The sequence below is a fragment of the Rhinoderma darwinii genome, chromosome 1 (genome assembly GCF_050947455.1).
Source record: "Rhinoderma darwinii isolate aRhiDar2 chromosome 1, aRhiDar2.hap1, whole genome shotgun sequence".
Classification (NCBI taxonomy): domain Eukaryota; kingdom Metazoa; phylum Chordata; class Amphibia; order Anura; family Rhinodermatidae; genus Rhinoderma; species Rhinoderma darwinii.
The window spans coordinates 246,613,336-246,629,949 of record NC_134687.1 but is presented as its reverse complement, the minus strand read 5'-3'; the positions used below and the strand labels follow the sequence as shown (position 1 = coordinate 246,629,949).

Sequence of the window (16,614 nt, the reverse complement as noted above, 5' to 3'; positions counted from 1 at the left end):
GCACATAGTTCTGCAGCTGCACAGCCTCCATCTGCTGCCATACAGGCTCCGTAAGGTGCCCATAGTAATTTATATTGCTCAAAGCAGTGGTCCCCAACCTTTTTTGGACGGAGGACCAGTTTGATGCAAGAACATTTTTCCAGGGACCGGCGGGGCGAGTGGGGGGGGGTTTGGGTTTTAGAGTTAGTTCACACATTGCGTAAATACGGCGTATATCTGTATTCTAATACCTGTATTATGCTGCGGATTTTCATACAGTAGTGGCAAAGTGGATGAGATAAAACAAGTTTCATCCACACTCTGCGTAAATACTGATAGGAAAAAACACTTAGAAATGGACCTGCGGTGCAGAATTTTATTCCGCAGCAAGTCAATTGTATTTGCATAAACGCTGCTTATTTGTTGCAGCTTTTCCCCATTGAATTCAGGTAAAATCCACAACGAATAGCAGCAGGGGAATAGCTAAGGGCTTATGGGCCCTGGTGCAAGAATTCAGCTTGGGCCCCCCTATCCCTCCCCAACACCACCAGACCCCTGCGCCTATGCCCAGCCACCTTGCCCAACAGTCCCCATGGATGACCCCACAGTATAATGCCCCCATAGCTGACTCCACGGTATAACGCCCCCCATAGCTTCCCCCACACAGTATAATGCCCCCATAGTATAATGCTCCCCAAAGCTGCCCCCTCACAGTATAATGCCCCTATAGTATAATGCTACTGATAGTTGCCCCCACACAATATAAGACCCACCATACAGTATAAGTCCTCCCATACTGTATAAGACCCCCTTAGTTGCCCCATACAGTAAAATGCTCCCGTAGCTGACACCATAGATGCCTAATAAAAAATAATAATATAATTACTTACCTATCTCCGTTCCCACGACGGGTGGAGGATCCTTCTCCTCCGGTCTGTGCTATGAGTGACTCGGCGCAGACAGGCGCAATGATGTCACAACATTGCGCCTGCTTGCGCCGAGCTGCTCACGACAGAGTGAATTCTGGTGCAAGGAGCCATCACTCTTGCTCCAGCATTCAATTCAACTGTATCTGCATCCTGAGGATGCAGATGCAGTGGGAACTGGGACCAGCGGCGGTCACATGGAATGAAAAGTCATCCCAGGGGGCCAGCCTGGATGACGTTAGAGGGCCGGCCTCCTGGGATGACGTTTCATCCCATGTGACTGCTGCTGCAGCCAATCACAGGCTGCATATAAAAGAAAGTATCTGGCACACCAATTTGAAAAAAAGGTAATTTCTTTATTTTTTGTGCAACGTTTCGCGCCATTACAAAGCGGCAAGCCGCTATTAACACAACAAGCGCTCGTCTATGCAGTATTCCCAGCATGGCTCAATGCCTGAAGAAGGTCGTATTGACCGAAACATTGCACTCTGCCACTGGCATTAAAGACAAAAAATAAAGAAATTACCTTTTTTCAAATTGGTGTGCTGGATACTTTCTTTTATACTCATCATTTGGGTTGGGCTCCTATCCGTGCAAAACCACTTTCACCCAGTTTCTGGTGCTATCTGAACCTATACACTAATCACAGGCTGCAGCGGTTTCCTGGGACGAAACGTCATCCCAGGAGGCGTGCTCAGCAGTACCAAATGATCCGCGGCCCGGTATTGGTCCGCGGCCTGGTGGTTGGGGATCACTGGCTTAACCCCTTCGGGACAAAGTCATTTTTAAATTGAAAGTTTTTTTTTTTTCATTTTTCGTTTTTCACTCCACGCATTCCAAGAGCCATAACTTTTTTATTTTTCCGTCAATAGAGTAGTGTGAGGGCTTATTTTTTGCGGGAGGAGTTGTAGTTTTCTTTTAGTACCATTTATAGTTCCATATAATGTACTGGGAAACTGAAAAAAAATTATTTGCGGGCTGAATTTGAACTTTTTTTGGGTTTCGTTTTTTACGGCTTTCACCGTGCGGTAACACACATATCTTTATTCTGTGGCTCAACACTATTACGGTGATACCAAATTTATATAGGTTTTTTTATATTTTATTTATTTTATGATAAAAAAATGTTTTGTCACCACATTCTGAGAGCCATAACTTTTTTTTATTTTTTCACCGATTTGAGCAGTGTGTTATTTTTTGCGGGACTAACTTTAGTTTTCATCGGTACCATTTATTGGTACGTAGATAATTTTGATCACTTTTTATTTAATTTTTCTTTAGAGCTAAGTTGACCAAAAACAGCGATTTTGTCGTTTTTACTTTTTTTTTTTTTACGGCATTCACCGTGTGCATTAAATAACACTTTATTGCAATAGTACAGACGCAGCGATACCAATTTTGTTTACTTTTTTATTTTTTACTTTACATTAGGGGAAAAATGGGAAAAGGGGTGTTTTTTTTAAACTTTTAATATATATATACACTACCATTCAAAAGTTTAGGGTCACTTAGAAATTTCCTTATTTTTGAAAGAAAAGCACAGTTTTTTTCAAAGAAGATAACATTAAATTAATCAGAAATACACTCTATACATTGTTAATGGGGTAAATGACTATTCTAGCTGCAAACGTATGGTTTTTAATGCAATATCTACATAGGTGTATAGAGGCCCATTTCCAGCAACCATCACTCCAGTGTTCTAATGGTACATTGTGTTTGCTAACTGTGTTAGAAGGCTAATGGATAATTAGAAAACACTTGAAAACCCTTGTGCAATTATGTTAGCACCGCTGTAAACAGTTTTGCTGTTTAGAGGAGCTATAAAACGGACCTTCCTTTGAGCTAGTTGAGAATCTGGAGCATTACATTTGTGGGTTAGATTAAACTCTCAAAATGGCTAGAAAAAGAGAGCTTTCATGTGAAACTCGACAGTCTATTCTTGTTCTTAGAAATGAAGGCTATTCCATGCGAGAAATTTCCAAGAAACTGAAGATTTCCTACAACGGTGTGTACTACTCCCTTCAGAGGACAGCACAAACAGGCTCTAACCAGAGTAGAAAGAGAAGTGGGAGGCCCCGCAGCACAACTGCGCAACAAGACAAGTACATTAGAGTCTCTAGTTTGAGAAATAGAAGCCTCACAGGTCCTCAACTGGCAGCTTCATTAAATAGTACCCGCAAAACGTCAGTGTCAACGTCTACAGTGAAGAGGCGACTCCGGGATGCTGGCCTTCAGGGCAGAGTGGCAAAGAAAAAGCCATATCTGAGACTGGCTAATGAAAGGAAAAGATTAATATGGCCAAAAGCACACAGACATTGGACAGAGAAAGACTGGAAAAAAGTGTTATGGACAGACTAATCGAAGTTTGAGGTGTTTGGGTCACACAGAAGAACATTTGTGAGACGTAGAACAACTGAAAAGATGCTGGAAGAGTGCCTGATGCCATCTGTCAAGCATAGTGGAGGTTATGTGATGGTCTGGGGTTGCTTTGGTGCCGGTAAAGTGGGAGATTTGTACAAGGTAAAAGGGATTTTGAATAAGGAAGGCTATCACTCCATTTTGCAACGCCATGCCATACCCTGTGGACAGCGCTTGATTGGAGCCAATTTCATCCTACAAAAGGACAATGACCCAAAGCACACCTCCAAATTATGCAAGAACTATTTAGGGAAGAAGCAGGCGGCTGGTATTCTATCTGTAATGGAGTGGCCAGCGCAGTCACCAGATCTCCACCCCATATAGCTGTTGTGGGAGCAGCTTGACCGTATGGTACGCAAGAAGTGCCCATCAAGCCAATCCAACTTGTGGGAGGGGCTTCTGGAAGCATGGGGTGAAATTTCTCCCGTTTTACTTCAGCAAATTAACAGCTAGAATGCCAAAGGTCTGCAATGCTGTAATTGCTGCAAATGGTGCATTCTTTGACGAAAGCAAAGTTTGAAGGAGAAAATTATTATTTGAAATAAAAATCATTATTTCTAAGGTTGTCAATGTCTTGACTATATTTTCTAGTCATTTTGCAACTCATTTGATAAATATAAGTGTGAGTTTTCATGGAAAACACAAAATTGTCTGGGTGACCCCAAACTTTTGAACGGTAGTGTATATATTTTTTTTTCACTACTAAAAACTAACGTATTGCAGTATATTGTAATTTTTACAGGCCTCTGCTAACAGAGGCAGAGTGAGGGCAGCCCTGGGGGTCTTTATTAGAGGGGATAAACAGCCAGGAACAGCACGATCGCTGCTCCCGACTGTTAGTCCCAGGTGACCGCAGCAAATCCCCCCGCGCACCCGGACGGAATAACACATCTGGGTGTGCGAAGGGGTTAAAGAATGCTTGAACAACAAAATACTGAATGTATTCTTTTAAATTACACCAATAAAATATTGGATTCTACATAATGAGCTACTGGTATCCTATGTAAAATGTGTTGCTCACTAATATGCGATCAGTTCCAGAGGTTATGTTATGTGAATTTAGCTGCTGCAGGACACTCCACAACAAGCCAGATGGTTATGAAGGACTTTTGTATCCCGCAGCCCTATCCCAGATGATATTTCATCCTTATTCAAACCACATGCAGGTTGTAAAAGAGGCATGGGACATCCTGAAACCTTTGTGTTCAGAGAAGGTGTTTGTGTAAGTTGTGTGTCACCTCAGTGCCTTCATTCAAAACCTTGGATGGAGCCTTGTAGGTCTTCAAGGGACTAATTCCACACAATTCCACACAAGACACTAAGTACACACAATTCCACACAAGACATTAATTCCACACAAGACACTAATTCCACACAAGACACTCAATTCCACACAAGACACTCAATTCCACACAAGACACTAAGTACACACAAGACACTAATTCCACACAAGACACTAAGTACACACAATTCCTCACAAGACACGAATTACACACAAGGACGATTCACTATGTGACTGTAGAAAGAAAAGAAAATAGGGTATATTATAGATCTTCTGCTATGACAACATTGTAATCTAACATTTAGTCCAATGCTTGTTGCTGTTTTAACTTATAATAAAGTTTTATATTTTTTCATGCAGTACAAGACCCAGTACCACACAAAAGTTTACAAAATACCCGCCCCACCTGAACAGAATTTTACAATATTAACAGAAAATCTCACTGAAGCAGTTAACATCAGTGATGTAGTGGAGAATGTTACCCGGGCACTGGGGAGACTTCATGAGATGATGGAGATGGAAACAGTGGTAGCTGTAGCAGGTTCAGCAAATGGTGTAAATGCTCTGGGCCTGGTCGTTTTTTCTATATGCTTTGGACTGGTGATTGGGAACATGAAGGAACAAGGAAGACCTCTCAAGGAATTCTTTGATAGTCTTAATGAAGCCATCATGAGGCTGGTAGCCATCATTATATGGTAAGCATAATACAACATATCAAAAGCAATAAATACGGATCAACTGTATGTAAACCACTGCTGGTTATGATGGTGGCATGTACACTTCTATCATTTGTTTCTGCTTCTATAATATTATACAGTCTTGAATCTGCCCACTCTTTACAGCAGTTGTAGTAGTTTTCAGACTGTAACGGTCATCTGGCTCCAACAATGCTCTTCTCTGGAAATTCAGATCTTACCGTTCTGTCTGTACAGTCAATAAAACATCATGTAATTTAAAAGCAGTACAAGATAAGTGAAGCAAACTATTGATAAAGTGACATCTTTTTATGTAGACAAACTATGGAATATTGTAAAATGTCATTCAATAACCGTTTATGTAATTTGTAAAACTTTACAAACACTAGACAGTGGTTTAATTTAGCTTTTGATAACCAAAATGTATAGCAACATATAACATTTTGATTTTATTGTTCTCAGGTATGCTCCAATTGGAATTCTGTTTTTGATCTCAGGAAAAATCCTGGAAATGGATGATCTGCTTGTTATGGGGGGACAACTTGGAATGTACACGATCACTGTCATTATAGGACTTCTCATACATGCTTTGGTGGTACTTCCATTGCTATTTTTCATTGTTACTCGGAGAAACCCCTGGCCATTCATCGGTGGGCTACTTCAAGCCCTAATCACTGCTTTGGGGACATCATCAAGGTGTGTAAGGTTGACAAAATAAATATCATCAGAATCTTATGCCAATCCATTGCTTCCTAGATACTGTAGGTCGATGTTTTTGGCCTTAAATTTTATTAATAGATTTTTTCCAGATTTACGGAGAATAATTTTATTTAATAGTTGTTCAACAGCATGGTACCTTGATCTCACATAGGCAACACTATGGGCCATATTTATCATTGTCTTTGCACTTCTTTTTTGTGTATTTTATTCCAAAAGAGTGTCTATTCTCTTGTGATATATTTATTAACCATTTGCGACATGCAAATTAGTTTGTAAAAGTGGAATGAAGCGTGGGGATGGTGGCAAGGATTTAGACACATTTATGAAATGTGACTTTTTTTTTTTTTTTTTTTTTAAATGTCACAAAAAAAAAAAAAAATATCGGAAAAAAAAAAATTGCACCTCTACTCTACACAGACACCAGCGTAGAGAAAATTGCATCACTTTAGTCCGCGTCAAACGGGGGTCACGGAGTGCCCTATGTGAATTGAGTGGAACTGCGCATACTCGGTCGAATAGTGAGAAAGAGCTTGAACGGCACAGCGGTCGAGCATGCACCTGCTGTTCTATTTAATGTCTATAGGACTGATTTAACAGTCAAGTGCTGTGCTCGGCTATTTCTATGAATCCCATAGACTTTGCATGTCCTATAAAATACCTCGGAGGAACTTTTTCATTAAATACTCTCTATATACCCTCATCTCAGGAGCAAATTAGTTGGTCTTTGCAAAAATCATCATAACACTTAGGGTATGTTCACATGCTTAACAAAAAATGTCTGAAAATATGGAGCTGTTTTCAAGGGAAAATAGCTCCTGATTTTCAGCCTTTTTTTTTTTTTTTTTAGCAACTTGCGTTTTTCGCAGCGTTTTTGGAGCTGTTTTTCTATAGAGTCCATGAGAAAACGGCTCAAGAAGTGACATGCACTACTTTTTCACCTATGTCTTTTTACGTGGCCGTTTTTCAAAACGGCCACGTAAAAAAAACGGCTTGTAAGAACAGAACGCAGTTTTTGCCATTGAAATCAATGGGCAGATGTTTGGAAGCGTACTTCTACTGACTATACGGCCCGAAAAATGGCAGAAAATAAGCAGTGTGAACATACCCTTAACATTAACGCATTGATCATAAGTTTAATTTACAGAAATCTGGACCACTCAAAAGTATGAAACTAGGCTGTTGACTTTCAGACATATGTGACCGTCTTTTGTTTCTACAGCTCTGCTACCCTACCCATCACTTTTAGATGCTTGGAAGAAAATAATCGAGTAGACAAGCGTGTCACTCGTTTTGTGCTGCCTGTGGGAGCCACAATAAACATGGATGGAACAGCTTTGTATGAGGCACTAGCCGCCATTTTTATTGCTCAAGTAAACAATTATGAACTAAACTTTGGGCAGATTCTCACCATCAGGTAAGTTGTTCTGAGCAGTGGGTGTGTATATAGTGGTAGATGAAAGGCCAACTCTCACAGTGGACCTCTTTCAGTATCCATGGCTTTGGCTGAAACACAAATTACATACATGCACGTAGTAGTTTGGTAGTTTATTATTTTTGAGGTGCAAGTAGGTGGGTAAATAATTCTGACACTATATGAAAGGGGAGGAATGAGAGTGGTCTGGGCCCCTTACCAGCCACTAGTAAACTAGTCCTTTCATCGGTCATCTACTTTTTGCTAACATACATTTTTTAATAGGTAAGCAAGAAGTTGGGAACTGACGGAACCCAATAAGACTACAAGATCAGACTACACAGGGTTTGCTCATAGTTTGTTACCATGGAGACATATGTCTGCTTAGGAGCTGTACACACTAAACGACTATTTGCAAAGTTTTCATTTTAGATGCATTTGATCTATAAAAAAAAATTGTTGTGACGGTGGACATAGTCCTTTACAACCTTAGTCCACAGATGAAAATAAGCCTCATTATGCTATCCTAATATGGCTGCATATTTCAGAATCTTGAAAACATTAAAACGTACCTAACTTTTCAGGAGACTTTTTAGAATAAGCCGTCGAGTATGTGTACATGAGGAATAACACTATTTCTGGCCATTATATGATTTGCATTTTTAGCAGTTTTCCCCTCTGCAGGCTCGATCTCTCTCTGAGATAGTGGGCAGAGCCTATGGCCCTGTTCACACAGAGTTTTTTTGCAGGCAGAAAAATCTGCCTCAAAATTCCTTCAGCGATTTTCACTGCGTTTTTTGACCACGGCCATTCGAGCAAAAAAAAATGCCACAAAAAAAAGCTTTCTCTGCCTCCCAATGGGAGGTCAGAGGCGGAACCGCGGCAAGAAAGAGCATGCCGCTTTTTTTGCGCGTCAAAATCAGCGTTAAAAAAACTCTTTGTGAACTGAATCCAGCACTAGGGTGAGTTAAAACACTTACCAGGGAGCTGCAGCATGTCTGTGTGTCTTTACTCTGCTCCTGCTCCTCCTTCCTAAAAACTTGTATTGGCAGTGTATCTGTGTCTTTCTCTCTCTCTGCCCTACTCTCCCCTCTCCATAGGCTTGTATAGGCAGGCAGTGAAAAGACACACCCCCACCTTCTGCAGTCCATCAATTCTGCTCACTAACTAGGGACAGATTTTGCTTGACAATAGCGGATGGAAAGCAGATTACAGGAAGAGAGAAACCTAGTGGCAGCAACTTTACACAGAATTTGCATGGATAAAACAACCAAGTTTTAACAATAAGTAAATTGTAAATTACAAAGATGATCTATATCAGATATCCTTTTAGATAATTTGAAAAGTTAGTGTCTGATTAAGCCATAACCAGGTAAAAACTAAAAATTCTGCTTTTTTTCCCCAAATGATGGGCCTCTAATTACCCAAAGATTCATTTACCAGTATGGCATTTTTACTGTATAAAATAAATTAGCTGTGTGCACCTGCCAACTGATATCTATGTAGGGAGAGGTAACTAACATATTACTCTTTTACTAGCCTGAAAAAAATGTATGCCAAGTGGATAGTATCCACTTGATGCTGCAATGTAAAAAAATATGCAGCAACGGTAAATTACAGGAAGTGCAAAGCCTTTACAATATAAAGGTGTTGCTATCCTGCCTTATCCCTGTCATCTGTCATTAAATCCCCCCTGCAATAATGAGATGGCTGTTCTGACAATGTCCCAAACTACACAGCAAAGCTGAGAAGTGAGCTGCAGAATATAGGAAATGTTAGCCTATTGTGTATGTTCCTGTAGCCTGTGTGAAAACTGGAATATAAATCACATTATAAAAAAAACGCAAAAATAGCCAAAAATGTTTTCTAATATAATGGTGATTTTAATAATAAGCAATTTTCTGATGATACATTCCCTTTATGAACAATTTGAAGAATAGTCCTATTTTGGAGACTCCACAAAGAGGTCACACTTATGCAGAAATACAGGCATCAATGTGGGTTTTGGTGGGTCTATTTATATGTTTTTGGAAATATATATTTAGATAAGATTGGGCATATAGGCTGAAGATTTTTTAGTCCCAGTTCCTGCCTGATCATAGAGAAGTATGTTTATTAATATTTTTATTTCTAGGCAGCATAACTTTAAACCCTCATGATGAAGGAATACCATTCATTGCGTCAATTTACTTTACTGATTCATGATTTACATCCCTTTTCAGATACTAGGATTAAAAACGTCGATATACCTTTTATTTACTATGCGTCCCCTAGCTAAAGTCTTTTTTTTTTCTATATTTATTTTTTTCAAGTATCATTATTTATATAAAGAAGTCTGCATTTGATTTATTCACAACAACAAACATTTTATTTATGCTAGATGTAAACTATGGGTATGGAGCAGGGAATGATAGGTTGTATAGGAACTAGATTCTTGCCTTATACAGTATTATATAACAGTGATGCTTATACTGTTTACCATATACTGTGTAAAAAGGCTTTCTGAAGTTCCATTTTTATTGTTCACACAGTATCACAGCAACAGCTGCCAGCATTGGAGCAGCGGGTATTCCTCAAGCGGGTCTCGTTACCATGGTTATAGTGTTGACATCGGTAGGACTCCCCACTGAGGATATATCACTCATTATTGCAGTAGACTGGTTCCTGTAAGTATCTGAACAGTGGGATATGTGAATATGGGACAGTTAAAAACTTGATACAAAAAAACAACAACAGACAACAGGGATCAAAGTCCCAAAGTATAGTAATATTGTAAATAATATAAGGACAACACATTTACCTTTTGACCCTAATATTGTGATATGATGTTAATTCTCTTCTATAATTTTGTGTTATGAATTTTTATTTTGTCTTCAAGTGACCGTCTACGTACAACTACCAATGTCCTTGGAGATTCCTTAGGAGCTGGCATAGTTGAACACCTTTCAAGACATGAACTTCATAAACAAGATGCTGAACTTGGAAACTCTGTACTGGAGGAGAGTAAGAAACCCTATCAATTAATCTGTACAGAAAATGACATTCAGAAGCATCCCGCTAGTGAAACTTCTATGTGAGTGTGCCTGTCATCTCTTTCCTGTAGATGTGACTTGGACCCATCATTCCATGTATCCCATGTCTGACTTCTTTTAACAGTTCTTGGGTCAATGTTTTGGAAATACAATAGAACATGTGACGAGTGTACATGGACATGCATTCGGCAAGGGTTTTTGTAATTGGCTTAGTGGACTTGTCCAACGAAGATCTTGTCTTCTCCAAATTCTACATCTCTTCAGCAATACCACGGCTACAATGTGAAGACTCCTGAAAGGGAAAAATTAAAAACAATGCTGGAGATTCCAGATAATTTTTTATTGCTTGCAAGAAAGGTGATTATCTTGCATTCCTTGCTTTACGTTTAGAAGAAAACCTAGCGTTAAATGGCAGCTTCATTGGACAATGGCATCTTCTCTGAAGAATGCCATCCATCCACTCATTTGCATTTATAGCTGTATTAATATAGTAAACCACATAGATCGAAATATGTTACACTTCTTGAATAATGTTGGTGATATCTTACACTCTACTCTATATGGAGGTAGGACAGCTCTTTGGTCAGTGTTATTCCAGTGTTAGCAGTAACATGATCACCCATGTTCCTAAACAGTGAGTAACATTGTTGGTTATCAAAACGACTTCTTCAGACTGCGATTATTCTTGTTGTATTCAGCACTAATTGTGAAAACGTCATGCTACTATAAGATGATGAAACAACCGAGCCAACTGTTTGCCTACTAAATTGAGCAAAGCAAGTGTATGTTCCCACACTCAGGATACGTTGCCAATTTTTGGCAATCAAAAATATGCAGCAGAATCTGAAAACAACCTGCTGATAAAACAGTCAGAAAAATCCACACAAAATAGTGCATTTTTGCTGTGCATATTGCTGCAGAAATGCTGCGGTCTTTACTGTGGATTTGCAGTGTTTTTTACAGTGTCTCCGCTGCATAAATGCTTGTAAATCTGAAATGCCAATTTTATCTTTTTGTTTAGATCAGATTGTGAACATTTTAATATTTTATTTAAGGAAAGCATTAGCACATTCTTGCTCAGAAATGAATCCTACATATCTGTGCAAGTTAAAAGCGATGTACACATTTGCATCTAAATATTTTTTGTTATTTCCCTAATGCATCTAAAATGAAAAATGAAGCTTCTGCAAATACTGTATTTAATGTTTCTGTCTACAGCTCCTATGCAGACCCATATGTGTCTCCATGATAACGGACAACAAACAAACCCTGTGCAGTCTAATTCTGCAGTCATACTCCCTTCCATCTGTCTCCTAATTCATCTAGGGGATATAAGCATGGTAGGACATTATTAATAAAGACTATTTGCAGTGTGGTTTTATTTTTTATTTTCTTTTAGATGCATTGGAGAACAATCAAAAGGAAGTGGGATTTGTATTGTGTAATATAAATAATGACTTTATCTATTCTATATGTTTATTTTCTGCTATCGATTAATAGCCATGTTAATGCTGCTACCCGGTATTTGGTATCTGGATGTCTTCAAATATCTCAATTTATTTTGACCGTGATATGGACTTTTCTGATGATTATAATTGTGTTTTTTCCTTCTTTTGAAGTTTATGTTGGTGTTTTATTTTCACGTATTGAAAGTGTGTTAATATTCAGTCATTCAAAATAACTTTGGATGTGATGCTAAATTGAAGTGTATGTTTTTGCGTATTCGTGTTTGAAATATTTCATGTTTTACAAAGCAAACTGAATACTCAGCGACTGGACCAGGATAACCAAGCTGGTAAAAATAAAATGTAATTAACCGTGTAGTACAATCAAACGATAGTGGCTCCCTCATGGCCAGCAGTTTATATCATGTCTTATTAATAAAAGTTTCTTCACATGTTATATGAGACTTGTGTGTAGTGGCTTAATATATCTATAAGAGAATGGCCACAATGGCTATACATTTTATCAGAAATAAAAAGATTTCAGCAAACTGCATTTTCAAAAAAGATTTCAGCTTTGAATTAGTATTCGGTTTGGTTTTTAATTTTCAGGGTGCAGTCACGCTTGACGTATTTGCCTTTAAATGGTTCATAAGTGGGCAAGTAGAGTATTTGCCTTGTAAAAATATGCAGCGGAAAACTTTACAATGAGGCCTTATTCACACAAACGTGTCCGTTTGCACGCGTAAAAAACGCAGCGTTTTTCCTGCGTTGCAGTTCCGTGTGACATCAGTGTTTGGTGCTTGTCAGCGTTTTTTACGTGCGTATGTCATGCGTTATTTACATCAGCAAAATAAAATTAAGGAGGTGGTTTTTCTTCTCATAATTTCTATAGCAACTGTTGCGTGAATCACGCACAGCACACGGATGTGCGTCCCTGTGCTGTCCGTGATTTTCACGCACCTATTGACTTCAATGGGTGCGTGATGTGCGTTTTTTGCAGGACATGCAGTGAGTTTCACGCAGCGGACACACGCTGCGTGAAAAACACAATGTCTGAATGGCCCCATTTACTTGCATAGGTCCGTGTGACGTGCGTTATTTTTACGCGCGTAACACGGACGTGAAATAAGTTCGTGTGAATTAGGCCTGAGAAAGATATTCCGCAACTCCATTCTCAATTGCTTGCGTTCTGGAGTATTTTTCCTTTAGGATTACGTTGTAAAGTTTTCCTCAATGTATTTTTAGGGTATGTTCACTCGCTTAACAAAAAACGTCTGAAAATACGGAGCTGTTTTCAGGGAAAACAACCTCTGATTTTCAGGCGTTTTTGAAGCTGAAAATGAAGCTTCTTTTAATTTCGAGCTTCATTTGAGGCTTCTTTTCAGGTTTCTTTTGTGGCGTTTTTCATAGTGTTCAATGGAAAATCAGCCCCAAAAAACGCCTCGAAGTGACATGCACTTCTTTTTACGGAGCGTCTTTTTACGCTCCGTTTTTTAAAACCGCAACGTAAAAAGAAGCCCCGTATGAACTAAATGTTGTTTTTCCCATTGATTTCAATGGGCAGATGTTTGTAGGCGTTCAGCTTCAGCTTCCAAAATACGCCCCGAAATACGCCTGAAAACACTGCGTGTGAACATACCCTTACACTGTGAAAATATAAGGAAAATAACCCATATAAATGTTCCCGACAGCTGACACACCACTCTTGCTGGCCAGCGGTCCACCGCCGCTGATTTAGGCATTTAAGCAGTTTGTAGCAGATAGGCAGACCCATGATGTGATCGCTGGGGTTGGCATGGCAACCGGAGGCCAGACAATGGCTGCCATGTACGGAAGCCTATGAGGACTAGCCTCAGGCTGGTCTTGATAGGCTTCCTGTCAGAGTGACAGGAAGTCACTAAGTCGTTCACGATGCACACTGTCGGTGATTACATTGTGACAGTTTGCACCAGGAACCAGGAGGGCTGCGGTCTCTGAAAGCTGACACTCCACTGTTGCATCTGATTTCGGCAATGAACCCCTTAAATGAGGCAATCGATTGCGATCGCCGCATTTAAGGGATATGTAGCACAATGGCAGCCCCCACGATGCGACCGTGGAGGTGCCGATGGTTGTCATGGAAACCGGCCTCTGGCTGGCCCTGATACGCTTCCTGTCAGATTGACTGTCAGCGTTACAATGACCGTTGGAATACATTACACTTCGTAGGTAGTGTAATGTATTATAGCAGCTATCAGTGCTGCAGGTCTTCAATTCCCTAGTGGGACAAAAAAAAGTAAAAAAAAAGTTCAGAAAAAGGTTTTATAAAAGTGTAGAAATAAAAGTCAAAAAAACAAAAACTGCTTTTTTCCCTATAATAAGTCTCTTTTTATTATAGGGAAAAAATGAAAACGTAAAATAAAAAAAGTGCACTTATTTGGAATAACCGCGTTCAGAACGACCCCTCTCAAAATATACGAATGAATAGTGATCAAAAAGTCGCATGTACCCCAAAATATTACCAATAAAAACTACAGCCCTTACACAGCTTTTTGGACTGAAAAGTAAAAAAGTTATGGCTCTCACAATATGGTGACACAAAAAATAAATAATTTTTATTAAAAAAGTAATTTTATTGTGCAAACGCAGCAACACATAAAAAAAACTATATACATATGGTATCGCTGTAATCGTATCGACTCGCAGAATAAAGTAAAATTTTAATTTATAGCCCACAGTAAATACGGTCACGGTAAAAAAGCATTGTTAGAATTGCTTGTTTTTGGTCACCATGCTTGCCAAAATAAAGTGTCAGCGGTGCTAGGAAAGCCTTTTTACTTCATACCTTGCCAGCTCCACTCGGACTCCAGTTGGACATGGTGGCATATCCTAGCAATATCCCACCAATGTTTATGATGAGACAACAGCTCTACTCTAGTTGCCTGCTTATAAACCTTCTACAACTCTCCTATAACTGTCTGTCTTAGATCACTGGTCAGCTTAAGGGTATATGTTCACACGGCTTATTTTCGGCCGTTCTTCGGGCCGTAAACGATCCAAAAATTGGAGGCAGAACGCCTCCAAACATCTGCCCATTGTTTTCAATGGGAAAACGGTGTTCTGTTCTGACGGGGCTGTTTTTTTACGCGGCCGTTTTGAAAAATAGCCGCATAAAAAAACAGCCGCGAAAAAGGAGTGCTTGTCACTTCTTCAGCCGTTTTTGGAGCCGTTATATTCCTACTCTATAGAAAACCGCTCCAAAAACGGCCGTAAAAAACGCAGTGAAAATCACGAGTGGCTTAAAAAATTTCTGAAAATCAGGAGCTGGTTTCCCTTGAAAAGCGCTCCGTATTTTCAGACGTTTTTGGTTAAGCATGTGAACATACCCTAAGGCAGAATTACTAATGTGGGCAGATAAAGGCCAAGGAGGTTTAGCAAGATCCTTTTCTCCATCTCTTACTGCCACAATACTGCCATATTACTGCGGGTTCCAAGTCGGATACGCTGTGCAGTTTTTACGCAGCTATCAGACCCATGGGAACCTGGACTTAATTAATCTGGCACATTTCGAAACTTCTAACTACACTCCTTTTTCTAGGCACTTTTCAAAACTTCAGTAATTCAAATTAACATTTAAATGTGCAGTTTGAATGTTACAGTACATTTATGAAAGCTGAGGTGCACCATATGTTGAGGGGGGCTTCATAAATATGGTGTTTGCATCAAATGCAGCTTTACGATTCCGGTCACCTACCCTGTGATGACTAGGGATGGGATAAAAGGGGAGGCCGACTAATGTTCGAGTGAGATAGATTTTCAGAACCTTCAATCATAGGTTGCAGTCACACGTGGGTTTGCCTTGGCTCCGTCTACACGCCCCAGTCCTGTATTGGAACTCCGGAAAGGTTCTCAAGTGTCTCAACCGCTGTCTGGGGCATATCCATCCGCCTCAGTCTCCTCCACTTCAGTCATTGGCAGGGTTGCCCCCTTGCTACTCTCAGTTCTCAGATGTCTTCGACAAGAAGGAGGCAGAGCCGTTGCCACCACATCGAGCGTATGATTGTCCTATTAACTTGGTTCTGATTCGTCCCCTCCTCACGGTAGAGTATACCCTCTCTCCTTACCTGAAACCCATTCAATGTCTGCCTATATTAAGGAGAATCTAGAGAGGGGCTTCATACGTAAATCTTCATCCCTGGCCGGAGCCGGGTTTTTCTTTGTCAAGAAAAAAGATGGATCCCTCCGACCCTGCATTGACTACCAGGGTCTCAACCAGATCACGGTAAAGAACAGATACCCATTGCCTTTAATCACTGAACTATTTGATTGCATACGGGGGGCAATTTTTTTTTCTAAACTAGACCTGCGGGGGGCCTATAATCTAATCCAGATTCGTCAGAGTGACGAGTGGAAGACTGCATTTAATACATGTGATGGGCACTACGAATACCTGGTTATGCCCTTCAGCCTCTGTAATGCCCCCTCGGTTTTTCAAGAATTCGTCAATGACATTTTCCATGATCTCCTCTATGTCTGTGTTGTGGTGTATCTCGATGACATTTTGATTTTTTTCACCAGAACCAGTAACTCATCAAAGACATGTCCGCCAGGTTTTGCTTAGATTAAGGGAGAATCACCTATATGCCAAGCTGCAGAAGTGCGTGTTCGAAAGAAAGTCTCTACCCTTCCTGGGCTATATCATCTCCAATCAGGTCCTCAAAATGGAT

General features: G+C 39.9%; 1 protein-coding gene across 7 annotated transcripts in view; it reads left to right on the top strand.

The window, feature by feature from the left end:
* LOC142760285 (excitatory amino acid transporter 1-like) overlaps positions 1-12,381 on the top strand; it is a 134,763-nt gene extending 122,382 nt beyond the window's left edge. For all 7 annotated transcript variants that reach the window (XM_075863393.1, XM_075863421.1, XM_075863445.1 and 4 more), the window contains 5 exons: positions 4,966-5,300; positions 5,763-5,996; positions 7,240-7,434; positions 9,963-10,097; positions 10,310-12,381. In XM_075863393.1, the coding sequence (XP_075719508.1) occupies positions 4,966-5,300; positions 5,763-5,996; positions 7,240-7,434; positions 9,963-10,097; positions 10,310-10,508 (1,098 nt within the window). In that variant the 3' untranslated portion in view covers positions 10,509-12,381. The remainder of the gene's footprint in view (positions 1-4,965; positions 5,301-5,762; positions 5,997-7,239; positions 7,435-9,962; positions 10,098-10,309) is intronic.
* Positions 12,382-16,614: the final 4,233 nt, after the last annotated feature.